The sequence below is a fragment of the Rousettus aegyptiacus genome, unplaced genomic scaffold (assembly GCF_014176215.1).
Source record: "Rousettus aegyptiacus isolate mRouAeg1 unplaced genomic scaffold, mRouAeg1.p scaffold_m13_p_3, whole genome shotgun sequence".
In the NCBI taxonomy this organism is placed as follows: domain Eukaryota; kingdom Metazoa; phylum Chordata; class Mammalia; order Chiroptera; family Pteropodidae; genus Rousettus; species Rousettus aegyptiacus.
In genome coordinates, this window is record NW_023416306.1 from 83,766,216 (window position 1) to 83,784,042 (window position 17,827).

The 17,827-nt window shown below is 33.1% G+C and overlaps 1 protein-coding gene across 2 annotated transcripts in view; it reads right to left on the minus strand.

The window, feature by feature from the left end:
* Positions 1-17,827, minus strand: part of ARIH1 (ariadne RBR E3 ubiquitin protein ligase 1) — a 93,791-nt gene that overhangs the window by 56,549 nt on the left and 19,415 nt on the right. Inside the window, exons 2-3 of one of the 2 annotated variants that reach the window (XM_036218317.1) lie at positions 16,184-16,251; positions 1,920-1,987 (exon numbers count right to left, since the gene is read on the minus strand). In XM_036218317.1, the coding sequence (XP_036074210.1) occupies positions 1,920-1,987; positions 16,184-16,251 (136 nt within the window). The remainder of the gene's footprint in view (positions 1-1,919; positions 1,988-16,183; positions 16,252-17,827) is intronic. The other variant, XM_036218316.1, reaches the window with a different exon arrangement.

Sequence of the window (17,827 nt, forward strand, 5' to 3'; positions counted from 1 at the left end):
CTAAAATATTTAACTTTGAAATTATTGTTGGGGGGAGGGAGGAGACATGGGCAAGAAAATTTGATCAAAGCAAAAAAATAACCGAAGAAAAACATGGTGACTATAAAACACGACTTACAATTGCAGTAATTAAATCTAAACATTATTAATTACCATAAAATAAACTGTGGCAGTGCTAATATCAGACAACATACGATATAATGTGAAACTCATTAAACGAGACAAAAATAGTGCATAGATTTAAAAAACACTGAAGATTTACAGGTACTCTATAACTTCAGAATATATAAAACAAAAAATTGAAATTAACAAGGGGAAGCTGAAAAGTTCACACACACAAGTTTCCCAGAAGCCACCTACTTTTTAATTCAAACTTACCAAAATTAAGCAGAAAATTTATTTAAAAGATGGTTTCAGCAGTATTAGCGGTGTTATAGAACAAAATTCAGAATGTCTTTGGAGAAACACACTAATAAGAAACAAACTGTAAATTAAGTCTAATTCATTAGAAGAGTACCACATACAAACAATGAAAACTCTTCCTAACTGGTGTCATAAAATATGCCTGGAAATAAATGTTACCAAACTTAAGAAGTATCACTGACTTCAAAAAACATGGTGAGATCCATGGCGCTGGGGGGTGGGTTGGGGAGGTCACATTATAATCACACTAATTATAAGGAGCACTTTATTCTTCATGAACCCTGCAAAAGCCGTAATAAATAGTATATGTTTAAGAAATTCAACAAACATGAGTTTGAGTGCTAACTCCTTGAGTAACAAAACTGAGGTAAATATATTACGCTCTAAGTTTTAGTTTCCACATCAATTAAATAGGTATAATAGTTTCTAGTCCAATAAAGCTATCAAGAGGATAAAATGAAATACTGTCTGGCACAGAAGGCTCAAAAACCGAGTTATAATTGTCGCTGTTCAATTGCAGTTGGGGTACAAGGTGTGAGAAATTGGATAATATTCTTGGTATTATTTTAATGTAATTGTTTTACAAAGTACTTTTGATTTTTAAATCCAATGGAAAACATTTTCATTTATTTCTTACAATATTTGGGTTCTCAGTTCCCAATCACTAGTTGTAATTTTTTATTAAAATGAGGATTGCTAATTTTATTTTATTTTTTCTTTCTAGGATTGCAAATTTTAGACACAATAAAGCAGAGAGAATAGAGGCTGTCACTCTATCACCTGAACAAGTACTCCAAATTTCCAATCTAAGGAAAACGATTAAGAATGTTAATTAGTACTGTCATTCTACAGTACCAGTAATTTCTTCCCTTTTAGAACAAGAAACATTTTCAGAGGAAAAATACAAAAAATATCCAAGGGAATAAAATCCTGCACTCCAACCTGAGAACTAGTTCAAACAGCTGATCTGGTGACCAGGAGACTCTGATATACTTTGTTTTTACTGAATGTCATTAACATACCTAACATAGCTTTAAAGGCTTATGGGCAAAAAATTTTAAATAATTAAAAGATCTATTCCTGTGTTACAAGAATGTATCAAGCGCTTCACTAAAAACTACTTTTAATTCTCAATATTCAAAAGTCTATGTAACCAGAAGGTAGGGAGTAAGGGGGAGGTAGATGGGGTAAAAGAAGCCAATATGTGGTGACATTGAAGAACTGAAAATAAATTAATTTTTTAAAAAAATATACGTAGAAGATACTGAAGTAGAGCCCCACCTCACCTCCAAAATAAAATAAGAAACATTAAGTCTCAGTTCCGTTAACATTAAATTTATTGCAAAATTTACAGATTTACTAAAGCAGATACTACTTGCACATTGGTTTGTTCACATATCGATATATAAACCAATGTTTACTTGCTTCTCATAAATTCTGTTCGATGGGCTTTCTGTGTTACTTCTAAATACAAAGCTGATATGATAGTTCCTTACCTTTCCATTAGCTTCTCTTTATCCCAATTGAAGTGGCTAAGGAGTATTCTTGTGATTGTTGCTGGATTCTAAAGGGGGAAAAAAAAAGTCAATTTAAGGTAAGAGCACTTCATTGACATTTAGTGAATTTTTAGGTTGAATTTAAATTTCTGTAACACTCCACCCAAGTTTCCCTAAGATATTTCTTTCTTTCTCTAAGAAAACAAAAAAAATTAATTATAAGTTCAAAACTATTTTAAAATAGTAAGTCACACTAATATGGCAAGATTCTATAGGATTCTAAAGCAGAATTCAAAATAAGACAAAAAGTATTTAAATGAAAAATTACTATATTAAATCAAGCAGTAATTAAAATGAACTTTAATGCCATTAAGATTTAATGGCTGCCACATCGACGCACTATTAATAGAATTTCAAATACCTTAAGTATTGAATAGTTTAAATGATTCCAAACCATTTTGAGTCAGATGGTCCTTCAAAGATATTTAATAAAAATGACAAAATATCTGCACTGAGTAATCATTTATGGAGTGTAATCTTAGGTTGCTATGAAATAAAAACTTACTGCCCTATATCATTGAATGCTGCCACAAATATTTCCATTTCCCATGAAACCAGTAAGCTTACCATTTGGGCAAGAATTTTAACTGAAAATGCCATGGTGTCTAAGAGATTAGCTAAGCCTGACTGGTTCAAAGATACCAGAGCTAGTTGCAATGTCAGAGTCAGCTTATTTGGATTTCATGAATAATTTTATTATATCAATATTTCAAAAAAAAGTTGCTGTGCATAAAACCTTTATTTCCCCACAGACTACAATATCGGTTAACAACTGATTTAGTTAAAAAGTAATCCCTTATAAAAATCATGTCATGAAAGAAATTTCTATCAGGTATTCTTAAAAATACCACTTGTTACAGGAAAATACACACACATTCATACTCTCAAAACCCAAAGATGACATGGTAAGTCCTACCCATCTACCTACCACTCCAGGCACAATTTACTAATGCATCTAGTACTCCTTACTTCTCAACCTAGACTTTCTTAAAGAATCTTCCTTTAACCCAGCACTCCAGACAGACACCAACAATCTGCAAGTCATTTAATATGTGAAAGAAAACCTATTATGTGATCCTCAATTATAATGTGTTTATTTGTACAGAATATATAAATATTGTCATGCCCAGCTCTTTCTTAGAAATGGGATTCGACAATTCATTAAAAATAAATAAATAAAAAGGAAAGAAAATGTCCTGAGTCTGACAACAGGTTTTCACAATAGGATTTGTCTACCATTTAAATAAAGTTATTCATTTAGATTTAGGCATATGTAAAATAAAGGCAATAATCCTATCAATTGGGAGAATTAAATCTAGCACTGTTCACTAGAATTGTGTGAGTTACTTTGTGGCACCAGATACACTATATTTTCTCCCACTAGACGGAGTTCCTGGGGGAAAAATGATCCAAGAATTAAGTCTCAACTTACAAAGAGAAAAAAGGGAGAGGAGGGCAAATGCCCTCCGACTTGTTCCTAGTGCCTTTCCTGTTTGAGTTCTAAGATCAAAAACTGGTCCCAACCACAGGTTTCCAAACCTGCTGTTAATTCATCAAAAATTACTGCGGTAAGTTGTTGCAAAATCTGGATTTCAAGGTTCCACTCCCATATTTTTATTTATTAGGTTTAGAAGTATTAAAAATGCAAAAAGACAAGAAAAAGAAAGGCAAAGAGATTAAAAACAGCAACAAAAACCCTGCTGTATTTTTACAGACTAGCAATAAATAACTGGAAATTGTTTTTAAAGTATCACTTAAAATAGCACCTAAATATGAAATATTTAAGGTACGAATTTAACAAAATATGTGAAGTAATCTGCATGCTACAAAATATTGATGAAGGAAAATTTTAGAAACCTAAATAAATGGAAAGATAAACCATTTTTGTGGCTTTGGAGACTCAATAAAAGTTGTTCCTCAGTATCCACGGGGAAATAGTCGCAGGACCACCTGAAGATACCAAAATCTGAGAATGCCCAAGTCCCTTGGTGTAGAACAATACATACAGCTGGCCTTCTGCATTCACAGATTTCCAATCATGGATCAAAAATACTATTTTCAAACCTCAGACAGTTGAATCCTCTTAAGAAAAACCCACGGATATGATAGGCCAACTGTAGTTAAAATATTAACTTCTCAAAATGATCTACATAGTTAACACAATACCAATCAAAATCTCACTACGATTTTTCAGTAGATGTAAGCAAATGACTTTAAAACTTATATGGAATAGCAAGGAAACTAAAATAGTCAAAATAATTTTCAAAAGGATACCACCTAACTTCAAAACATACTAGAAAGCTACATACTGGCAAAAGGATACAGAGATCGGAAGAGTAGAAGCCAGAAATAGATGTACATAAATATGGCAAAGTGATTTATTACAAAGATGCTGAAACAACTCAATGGGTTGATTCAAAAAGCGCTGAAATAATTAAGACATTCCTATTTTAAAAATCAATTCTAACCTACCCCAGACTTCATATAAATTTCAGAACAGAGATAACTAAATGTAAAATCTAAGACTATAAACCTTCTAGGAGAAAATCTTTGTGACCTTGGGTTAGGCAACCAGCTCTTGGAATGAAAAGACATGCCACTGACGGGGAGAAAATATTTGCAAAACATACATCTGACAAAGAACTTGTACTTAGAATATATATTTTAAAAATCTCTTAAAACTCAAGAAGAAGAAAACGAAAAGCCAATTTAAAAAATAAGCAATTTCAACAGACTCTTCAAAGAAAATCTACACAGAGGCATAAAAAAAGTATATGAAAAAATGCTCAATATCATTAGTTATTCAAGATACACAAAAGTGCTATGGAGTATGTGGTGCAACTGGAACTCATACATTTCTCATAGGAATGCAAACGAGTACAGCCAAGAGGAAAAAGATTGGTAGTTTCTTATAAAGTTAAACATATACTTACTACAACCCCCATACCTCACTATTAGGGACTTACCCAGGTGAAATGAAAACTTACTTATGTTCACCCAAAAACTTATAGGAAAATGTTCATTAACAGCTTTATTGGTACCCGGCAAAAACTAGAAACCAAAATGTTCCATAACTGGGATCTGAAAAAAAAAAACTGTGGTACATATTTATAAAATGAACTACAACTCACCAATAAAACCTATCGATACATACAACATATGAATACTCTTAAATGCAAATTTTCAGTGATAGAAGCCAGACTCCAAAAGGCTGTGATTCCATTTACATGACAGGATGGAAAAGGCAAAACTACAGGGTTGGTGTACAAATCTCTGGTTGCCAGGGATTAAGTGTGAGGGAGGGTTTGAACAAACAGGAAGAAACAGGGACTCTTACAGGGAATAATGATAAGACTGTTTTGTAAGTTGATTGCAGAGGTAGTTATACAACTCGAGGCATTTGTCAAAACTCATGGAATTGTATACTCAAAAGAATAAATTTTATTGTATGTAAATTAAAATATAAATGTAAAATATTAAATTATAAAAGTAATCTAACCTGCACTAGAGTACCTATAGTGGGAGTTCGTACAGTTAAAAGTATGAATGTCAAAAGGGCAATGCTGAATAGAAGGAACATAGATGTGAAATTATTTACTCTCAGGCACTTTATATACATTATTATTTCATTTGATCTTCACATCAATACTTAATGCAAAGTAGGCATTATTTACTTTTTACAGATGAGGTTAGAGAGGTTAAGTGACTTGATTCAATATAAAACAGGTAAACAGAATCTGAATATTAGAAGGAGTTTATAAAAATTTATGCTTGTAGCATTACTTCAAAGATTCTGATTTAATTGCTCTAGGTCAGAGCCTGGTGAAAGGAAAGAATCTACCTATGTGTACTACCAAAATTCATAATTAGTTTAGCGAAAAGGCAATTCAAACTCTTGGTTAAAAAAAAAGAAAAACCTTCTTCATTCTGTTTTTATTGTGTTCCTCATTTTTTAAAGATATAAACAAACCAAACGAAAACAGTTAATGAGCAAAATAACTATAATCAGAAAACTAATACTAGCAGAGGTACATTTTACTTTTAGGACAATAAAGCAACCTGTAATCTCATATCTTTTCTAGTCATTAGCTCTAAAACAACTGTTTCCCAATTTGGCTACATATTAGAATCTCAAGAGGAACTTTAGAAATATCGATACTTGCACTTTGCCACCAGCAATTCTGATTCAATTGCTTATGGTGGAACAAGGATATCTGTATTTTTCACCCCAAGTTTTCATCTAAAATTCACCAAATAATAGCAAAATGCAGCCAGAATTAGCAGCTACTATTCTAAACAGTTCCCCACAATGGGGGCTCTGAAAAGTAAGGCATATATGTAAACTCCCATATGAATATAAAGCATATTATTTTAATAATTTGAAGAAAATTACAGTCGAGGGTTACAGGAGCAGTATTTGCTTTGAAAGTTCTCTTTTGCATTTTTAAAAGGTGGGTGTAAATATGCCAACTGTCCCAGTTGAGGCTTAGATATCAATGCACTATCATCCTCTATCCTTTGGTCAAGTGGTTCTAACTTTGGTATAACACATAAGAATTATCTGAGTAGCTTTTAAACTGATTTGCAGGACACACCCAAGCCAAATATATCGGAATTCTGGAGAAGTTAGGGGGATTTCTTAAATCCTAATTAACATACACAGAAGGGCCTAGCTTTTTATTCATTTCAGTATTTGATGTAAAAATAATTAAATGGGTTACAGGCTCCATCTCAAAACTCAGTTTGATTATTTTCTGACACAAGAATGGGCTCGTGTTTCTAAGACTGTTTTTATCTAGCTTAATCTATAAGTTCCTTAAGAGAGAGCTGCTAATAGCCCCAAATTTATAGACGATTGTTTTGTTATACCTTCTTAAACATCAGAAACCCAAAAGCCATAAAGTACAAAAACTTCTGTACAGAAATATTTATAACACCTATAATGAAAGGTAAATAAACAAACATACATGTCAATAACAAATGGACAGTTTATGAATTTGCACAATTGGCTAAAAATAAGAAAACATTCAATCTCCTTAATATGAGTTTTTAATCTACTGCAATGGCTAAGATCTTTAAAAACTGGTAAGATCCAGTGACGAACATGTGGGGAAATGGCCCATAACAAGAGTGAGATGGTAATTTTGGTGAAAACTTTTGTGAAAGCAGTTTGGTAGAACTGATCAAAATTCTAAATGCAAATAACCTAAGACCTAGAGATTCCACTTCAAGGAACCTACCCAACAAAAATACACAAGTGTAAAAGGGCAGGAATAAGAAATTTGACAATGCAAATTATTTGGAAACATAATAAAGCAAAAATAACCTACATTTTCCCAAGAAGGGATTGTCTATAAATTATGCTGTACTTATACTTAATACAGGAATATCTGCTTTATTGCACTTTGCAGATACTGTTTATTTTACTAATTGAAGATAAGTGGCAAGTCTGTGTCAAGCAAGTCACTGGTTCCATTTTTTCCAACAACATTTCCTCATTTCATGTTTGTATGCTGCATTTTGGTAATCCTCACCAAATTATTATTGTACTGATTATGGTGATCTGTGATCCATGATCCTTGATGCTACTATTGTAATTGTTTTGAGATGCCATGAACTATGCTCACATAAGATGGTAAACTTAATCATAAATGTGTGTGCTTCACCAGACCAGCTGTTTCTCCCTCAACCACTTCCCCTTCCTCGGGCTCTCTCTCTCTCCTAGGGCCTTCCTATTCCCTGAGACACAAAAATATTAAAATTTGGACAATTAATACTTCTGCGATGGCCTCTAAGTGTTCAATTTAAAGAGTTTCACTTTAAATTGAAAGCTAGAAATAATAAAGCTTAGTAAGGAAGGCATGTCAAAAGCCCAGATAGGTTGAAAGCTAGGCCTCTTCTGCCAGTTAGCCAACTTGTTAATGCAAAGGAAAAGTTCTTAAATGAAATTAAAAGTGCTACTTCACTGAACATACCAATGACAAGAAAGTGAAACAGTCCTATTGCTGAAATGGAGAAAGTTTTAGTGGTCTAGAAGCTACAACATTCCCTTAAGTGAAAGCCTTAACCAGAGGGAGGCCCTCTCTTCAATTCCATGAAGGCTGAGAGAGGTGAGTGAAGACTCTGCAGAAGAAAGGTTGGAAGTAGCAGAGGCTGGTTCATGAGGTTTAAGGAAAAAACAATCTCCAAAACACAAAAGTGCAAGGTGAAGCAAATGCTGATGTAGACACTACAGCAAGTAACCCAGAAGATCTAGCTAAGATAATGAACGAAAGTGGCTACACCAAACAACCAATTTTCAATGTAGAAGGAACAGTCATATATTAGAAGATGCCATCTGGAACTTCCACAGCTAGACAGAAATCAATGCCTGGCTTCAAGGTTTCAAAGCTTTATAGGACAGGCTGACTCTTTTGTCAGAGGCTAATGCAGCTGGTGACTTTAAGTTGAAGTCAAATCTCATTTACTATTCAAAAAATCCTAGGGCCCTTAAGAATTTTACTAAATATACTCTGCCTGTGCTATATAAATGGAACAACAAAGACTGGATGAAAGCACAACTGTTTACAGAAAATCTTAAGCCCACTATTGAGACTCACCACTGAAAAAAAGAAAAAAAAAAAGATTACTGCTCAGTGAAAATGCACCTGGTCATCCAGGAGCCCTGATGGAGATGTACAATGAGATTAATGCTGTTTTTCTGCCTGCTAATACAACATCCAATCTGCAGCTCATGGACCAAGGAGTAATTCTGACTTTTGAGTCTTATTATTGAGGAAATACATTTCATAAGGCTATAGCTGCCATAGATAGTGATTCCTCTGATGAATGTAGGTAACATAAGTGAAAGCCTTCTGGAAAAGATTCACCATTCTAGATGCCTTTAAGAACATTCGCGATTCTTGGGAAGTCAAAAAATCAACATTGACAGGCGTTTAGAAGAAGTTGATTCCAACCCTCATGGGTGACTTTGAGGGGTTCAAGACTTCACTGAAGGAAGTAAAAGCAGATATGGTGGAAACAGCAAGAAACTTAAAAGTAGGACCTGAATATGTGACTGAATTGCTGCAATCTTATGATAAAACTGTAAGATGAGTAATTGCTTCTTATGGATAAGAAAACAACATGGTTTCTTGGAATCTACTCCTGGTGAAGATGCTGTACAGATTGTTGAAAGACAACAAAGGATTTAGACTATTACATAAACTCAGTTGATAAAGCAGCAGTAGGGTTTGACAAGATTGATTCTAATTTTGAAAGAAGTTCTACTGTGGGTAAAATGGTAACAAACAGCACTGCATGCTACAGAGAAATTGTTTATGAAAGGAAGAGTCAACTGAAGTGGCAAATTTCAGTTTGTCTTATTTTAAGAAACTGCTACAGCCACCTAACCTTCAGCAACCACCACCATAACCAGTCAGCCAGCATCCAACAACCATGAGGCAAATCCTCTACCAGAAAAAAAAAGATTATGTCTTGCTGAAGGCTCAGATGATGGCTGGCATTTTTAAGCAACTTTTTCAAAATAAGGTATGTTCATTTTTTTGGACATATGCCATTGCACATCTAATAGACTACAGTATAGTGTACACATAATGTTACATGCACTGAGAAAACAAAATAATCGTACGACTCCTTTTATTGCAATATTCATTTATTGTGGTGATCTGTAAGCAAAACCACAATAGCTGAGGTATCTGTGTTATGCAGCAATTAAAAAACCCAGGACAAAATAGATCTGTATGCACTGACATAGAAGTATGAGAGACCAATGAGTAAAATAAAAAAAGTTACTAACCAGTATACAACATTCTAGTTACAAATTTAAAAAAGGTAAATTTCTATGACATAGCGAATGTGCAATTTTTAATAAGTTTCAAAGGCTATAAAAGCTGTCCCTGAGAATTATCCTTGAGGACTGTTTTCAGAGCAGGGTGAAATGGTGTGTTGTTTTTTTTGTTTTTTCTATTTTATGGACATGAATAGAAATTTAAAATATTACTTTTATAATAACTATAAAGAGTACAGGCCTTGCTATTCAAAGTGTGGTCCACAAAATCACAATCAACTGAGAATTTGTTAGAAAAGCTGAATCGTAGGACCCAATCTACATCTACTGAATCTTCATTTCAATCAGACCACCAAATTCCTAAGATGATTTGCATCCACATTAAAGTTATGCTGAGAGCTTCATATACTAAAAGTCTCTAAAAGGTTTCAATATAATTAATAGTCAATGACATACAATAAAATAAATTCTTTATGTATCCAAAGTTCATATAGTACCACAGGCAAAATGGAAGAAGAGTACTACCTTGCCACCAAAAGATTCTCTGGACTTGAATCAATCAGGATTTGGTGCAAGTGACAGAACCCACTAACTAAATATTTTAAACCAAGGCAGAGTTAATAAAAGGAATTAAGTGTTTAACTGTTAGGAGGATTGAGGAGTGGGGCTATAAACTGTCTACGGGAAATGATACATTACACAACTGAATCATGAGGAGCTCACCCCAAATGCTTCCTGATAACACAGAAAGGTGAAAAACAAACAGCACAATGCTGTATTTCTGATACTGCAGAAAAACCTCACATCTTCACAACCCAGCAAAAAGAGGTGTGACAGAAAAGAGAAGAACAATGAACTCCTTTCACATTTCTCACACACAGATATATTTGTCAGCTATTTCATATCTAAAACCCCAGATGCAAATAGCTGGAGAAATAAAGTTTCTGGCTTTCTAGCCCAGCAGTACAGAGAGGTGCTTAGGAGGGTTGAGGAAGACAATCAGAATTCCCAGATGATTTTAAAGCTATATGCATTTAAAAAGAATCTGTAACTAAACAACACTAATCCTTGACATTTCCAGTTTTGAATATTTACTTCAAAGCTACCCTCAGGAGAAGGCCAGAGAGAAAGGAAAAATGCTGAGGGTAATTAATGTTCTTGAGAGACTTTCCCATTGAAGATGCTTCCTGGAAGATTTGGCAAAAATTTCACTTGGAGATTATTTAAAACAAAATTTAACACTGACAAGTTTTGACCAACTATCTTTTTTAATTGCGTACATCTATGATACTTAATTCCAAAATTATGCTCAGATAATCATTTGAACCACAAATGTAATTCTGATGTACCAAAACTTGTTAATGAATACACCTAGTCAACTACCCATAACAACATCTCAAACATGGCTTTGCTGTTCTTCACCTGCATTTTAAGAAATTATTTCTGTCATCTTAAATTTGGAAAGTCAAAGGTTTCACCTCTACAGAATGTCAAGTGTTTAATCAGAATTTAATAAAATAAATGTTTCTGTAAATGTAAGGAAGGATACTAATACTGTGCATAATTATTTGATTTATTCTGTAAAAGTTAAACTTAAACCAATGGGGGTGGAGATTGGAAGGGATGTATTTATATAAACAGTAGAAACAATAAATAAAGTAAAACTTCTATTTTACATTAGAAAAACAAACTCAAGACTTAAAATAGTACTTTTTCTTTTTTTCCCACTATATGCTTTAGCATCTACTTGACCAAGAGCCAAATCACTTCCTACAAATATAACTCTAGTTAAAAACCACCAGGCCCCATTCAGGCAAGATTTTCTTAGGTCTTAAGTCTCCTAACTGTCCATTCCCTGAAGCAGGGCAGGAGGTGGTGGTGGTATCTTATAGATTGAAAAGGGTAAGAACTACAAAGCTAAAGGCAAGAACCAGGTAACTTCAATTCCAAACTACTTTGGCATGATGGAGCTAATCTAAACCACAAATGAAGATTCTAGATAGATCACCTCATTCTACTTTACTATTTTTGTGGTAGTTCATAATTGTAAGAGATAACTGATGTTATTTAGTAACCATCTCAGTTATCTATTCACGGTTTTACCTCTGAGTTCCAACTGCTGTCAAGCCCAAAGTATTAGTATTCTACACAACTATTGAGGCACACACTGAAAGTGTTCCACCAATCATACAACCAAAACACCTGAGTGACTTCAATGTACTGCCATTTCACCTAACAAAAGCACCAGCCATCTCTAAAACTACCTAGAGATGGTATACGAAAATTAAATTAGTTCTGTAAAGTGAACTGCAATACCGTTAAGAAGTCTTGTATGTAGTCACCTCTACCTCTGGAGACACTTAGAAAAAAGATACACACGTATGTTCCCAACTTCTTAATAACAAATTTTAACAGTAATTGAACTAGCACTTTCGCAAACCATGTCTTTTTACTAATATCCTTCCCTTCCCATCCCATCATAGCAACTCAAAATAAGTAGTAGGATTCTGAGTCATTATCATTCTACCCTATGTTTCTACAGTGCACACAATATTGAATATAAACATGAGATTACCTGAAAATCATAGTGCTTATTTAAAAAGAGTATGGAAGTCTGATTTAGGTAAATTTGCATTTCACAAACTTTTTTCTAAGAAAATCTATAAGAAAGCTATTTTAAGTTTTTTAAAGCTCAAAAAGTAGTCATAAATCCAAATGACCTTGAAATAGACACAAATATACTCCTGTACTATTTAAAGAAAGTTTTAAAACCAAGCTGTAACAGGACATGTACATCTTCAATACATCCACTTGACAATTAGTCTCAAAATACACAGCTCAATGATTAAGAATCACAAAAAAGGAAATGGAATCTTCTTTCATGAAGGCTTATAATAATAAATTCTTGGACTAAGAACACTTCTACATACATTTACTGAGGATATCGTCTTTGATTATAGGCTTGAACTAAATCGCTTTTATTTTTTTTTAATTTAATGTATGTGTAGTTTCAGAAGTTAATAGTAACCTCCAGGTTTAACAAGCTTCTTTGCCACATCTTAGTTACTTATTCCCAGTTCCCTCAGGCAACTGTTTTAAATTCTTTTGGCTGTTTCTTTGGTATTTTATCATAAATGTTAATGTTCAGCTATTGACTATCTTTCCATTTAAATATTACATATCACCTTCCTAATGTGAAAGTGAAGAGTTAGCACTCCGACATGCACCCTCCCCCCAATCTTGCTTGTACAATCTTTCTCGTTTTTATTTATGCCACTATCCATTGTTTTTAACAACCAACTAACAAGCTTTCAGAAAGAGAGGAGAGGGAAGAAAATTATCAATGCAGTATTAGAAGTTAGTTTCCCAAAGCCTTAAAAGGACACAAGTCTTCCAGATGAGAGTCCGCTAAGGGTCCAACACAATCCATTAGAGGATTCACACATCTCTCTCCAGAACACTAAAGATAAAGAAAAAAGGCAGAAACTTTAAAAAAAAAAAAAAAAAAGTCATAAAGAAATGAGAACCAGACTGGTATTAGAATTAGTAACAAAGAGTAGAGAAGTAAATGTCTTTCACAAACATTCCAATCTACAGTTTCCCAGCTAGCCAATCTAGCAACCAAATTTAGAGACAAATTAAAGACACTATCAAGGCCACAATGAAAATATCCTAAGAAAAGTTATGTGGGAGTTAAATTAAGAATGTATCCCAGTAAAATGACATTAAACCAAGAAAAAAAGACACATATCTAAGAAGCAGAGGTTCCAGTCCAGGAGAACAGTGATACAAAGTTCATGATGGATAGCTTTACAAAAAAAGAACATCCTAATTAGAGAAGAACAGGATAGAGGGCCCCAGGAGGAGCATAAACACAATCCAAATGACCTTGATACCAGAAGCACTATTCTTAAGAAATGTCCAGAACATTTGACATTAGGCCCATTTAAAAAAAAAGTAATAACAATCTTAATACATTCTTGGATTGTCACTGAATGAAATTATAACCATAAACACAAACACTGTTCCATAGTGTCATTTTTTAAATTTAAGCTATGAGCAAATGAAGACTTGGCAAAAGGACTCTGATAACAGAAAAATATAGCTGGCATAAACCAGGATTCTCAAAGGTGAGAAAAGAAGAAAGAGATAATGTCAAAAGGTGATGAAAAAGAGGTACATTAAAGTTATAAATATAATAATTTGCAGGCATAATACCTCTTTAACGTATGCATGTATTACTGTTTTTCTCATTAAGAAAAAGTAGGAAGGATTTAAAAAGGCAATTCAAAAAAATGTTAAAACAATATTATTTTATCAGACTAATGAAAAAGTTAAGATTCTTAATAGTGTTAGCAAGGGTGTACAGAAAATGATAGTTCATACACTGCTGGTGTGAAGATAAACTCAATAATCTTTTCTGAAAACAATCAGTCTTATTTATAAAAACTGTAAATGTCTATACCCAAAATCCAGCAAGCCCACTTCCAAGGTAAGGTTAGATCTAGAAAGGAAAAGGAAAGGACAAAAGGGAAGGAGACACACAATACAGAATTAACAAAATGTCCGACAGTAGAGAAAATGATAAACTCATATGGCCATATGAGAAAATACTGTACTAGTGTTAAATCCACAGTATAGTAAAATAAAAGAGCAACCTGCAGAATAAAGTTGAACTGGAGTAGGAGATGGGAAAGAGCACAAATACAACTAATTTTTCTTCTAAAATCATTTTGGTTGTAGATTATTTATTGACATAAGAAAGCATATGTTTTAAAAAAATCAAATCTTAGCAAAAATTTAGATCCAATTAAACAGTTCCCATCTTCAGCACCTTAAGAATCCCTTTTCACAAAGATATAGATTAACGAAATTTTGTAAACCAACATGCATTTTAAAAAGGAGAAACTGAAAAGTAGAAGTTATTTCTGAAATGTAGACAGTGGCAGAGACAGGATTAGAACAAATACAGGCCTCTAAAATTCAGATCTATTTTGCTCTGTATTGAGTTGGACTGCTAGATCTGATCATTTTGAATAAATTATAGATTCATGACTAATATTCATTTTAATATAGTCATACTATAATAGGTAAAAAAAATTATTTATGATCTCTTTAGACCATGAAATACCTAAAATACATCTGGAAGGAGCTAAGTATGAAATAGGAAAGTAAAATAATTAACCAAAAAAAGTTTCCGAGACAAAAGGGGAGGTGAGCATCTTAAAACACTAAAGCATCTTATTTTAACACGATTGAATAGAAATACCTCTACTATGGTATACCATGAAACTTCACTACAATCTACTATGTTTGCACATTCAAAAGGTAGTAAACTAATCTTCTCAATAAAGTACACAGAGTTTATTAAAGTGTTAGCTACTAATATTAGACTTTTGGACTAGAATTAAGGCTGTGGATATTTAAGATACTAGGTTTTACAGTCATTTTGAAAACCCAGCAATCCTCACTGAAAACCAAATACGAACTTTTATCTGTCTTTTCATTGAGAAGCCTTGAGAAGTACTCTATTAGCTTATTTGGAAAAACACAGCCCCTTCCTTTTAGAAACCTAATAGCAAAGAAAATGATGCAAATTATCTATATTCAGCTATCCCTATAATCCCTAACTTTACAACCAATTATGAGTAATATAAACAACCGAGTAGCACTTTACACCTTATATATGTCTTCCATTTCATTCAAATGTTTGCATTGTATTGCCTACATTTTTAAAACAAGTCTGTGACTTAGGTCTTAAGATTTAGCATAAAAATGCTACTATTGCTCTCATTCTAACCCAGCATTTTAAAAAAGCAAGCAAGCAAGCCAGGAACTGCTATAATTGCTATCTTTTAACAAGTAAATGGATACAAATATTTAAATTAAAATCCTTAAGCTTCCTTATAGAAGTTAAAAAACAACCTTGAAATTTAAGATTATATCCATTGAAATATTCCAGAATCGAAAATATAAATAAATATTAACATATAAAAATACACACATGGCACATCAATCTATCTTTCCTGCTTCTTCTCCCAGAAGTTTACAAATAGGAACTTTTGTCACCACTGTTTCTGAAATCAACCAGGTTTATGAATCGATCAAATACCATCATATCCTATACATTTAAACAATTCTTCTATTATTAAGCACTTTTCAAAAAGATAGTGGTAAATGGCAATTTATTTTGTTGCCTAAGTGCCAAGTAAGCTTCTGGTTAAAAGACAAAACAAAACTGTGTCCTTTATAAATACATATGTTAAATCTGTCATGTCAGAACAGGCTTTTCCATAAAGATTTACAGGATAAGCATTATGACCTTAAATAATGAAGTACCTGCTGCCAATATGTGTGCGTGCATTTGTGTTTAATGGTCCTTTAATGACTTGTCTTTGGAATGATTCTGTCCTACCTTTGCTGCTGCAGCCCGCCTGTCCTTTGCATCACTGAATTCATACTTCTGGAAGTACCCAATATGCACTGTAACAGACAGATGGACAGATCAATGGGCCACAGCGGCAAAGGCCAGATAGACAGACTTGATAAAAATTAAAATCAAGGTATATAAAGGGGAAGGGGAAACCAGAAGAAAACATATCTACCTATATTCTATAGTAAATTAACTGAACTTCACATCTGCAGTCCTCCCAATACACATACCCAAATATTCTTGATTCTCATAATAACATCGACAGTACAAATACAGCAGGCACTTCTGTAACCATGCCACACAATTTCTTCAAAAAGGGGTTGCTGTTTTAATATACAAGAAACTATCAAAACTGAAGACTTCCTATGCCAAAATTAAAAAGCAATTATTACACGCGTAAATTTTCTACTGTAATGCCAAGGTCTATCTAATCAGAAATTACTGAATCCAAGTCATATTTCAGCATTTTACCATTCTACATTTGCCTATCTATGTAAAAATGGTTTCTAGCACCACATCTAGATAACTTTGGGGGCTTAAAATATATTATAGTGCCATTTAGATCAATTTCTGAGACATAATAAAACATTCTATATAAAATTACCAACAGTATCTTTAAAAGTTATGTAGAGCCCTCTTGTTGCCTCAAATCCATTCAAAAAAGTATTCAAAAAGTAGCTTCTAAAAGTTATTTTTTTAAGAAGCATCTTAATATCTCAAAATGTTGGCTTGACTTAAGTTTAATCAAAAGCTTATATCTATGGAAAACCCATTTTAATTTAATAAAAAATCTCATTTTGCATGCATCTAAAATACTATAGATCCATGCAAGAAACACTAAGGGAAAATGTTTCCCCTTTTATTTCCAGGGGATCGAGCCATTTACAAATTTATTACTGTAATCCCTCAAAAACATGAACAGGTATTGAAACATGATAATCAAATGTAATACAAGATCCTTGACTGAATTCTAAACTAAAAAAAGAAAAGCTCTAAAAGACATTAATGAACAAAACTGGAGAAATATGGATGTGGTATGTATATTAAATTTTCTTCTACCACAACTTTATTGATATAATTCATATCGTAAAATTCACCTTCCAAATTTATAATTCAGTGGTTTTGATTGTATTCAAAGTTGTGACACACAGTTGTGTTAACCATTAATTTTAGAACATTTCATTCACCTCAAAAAGAAACCCCATATACCCATCAGCAGTCACTCCCCATTCTCCCCTTACCCAGCACAGCCTCTGACAACCACAGATCTACTTTTTGTCTCTATGGGTTTGCCTATTTCTGGACATTTCATATAAATGGAATCACAGAGTATGAGGCCTATTATGACTAAGTAATTTCAACATTTGGTTTTACTTATCTAGGAAGGCCAACAAATTGAAAGCTTGTCATGGACCTCTAATAATCTGCTAAGTAGGTTTCACTGAGGGAATGAAGAGCAACTGTTAATCCAAGAAGTTAGTGAAATGAAGGCTTCTTAAAACTTAAACTACATTATTATAATACTTATTTTTACAGATGAGAAAAAAGAATTAAAATTAAATAACTGATACAAAGACATACAGATAATAACCAAATGTACTTACAACAGATGTAATAATGGAAAGA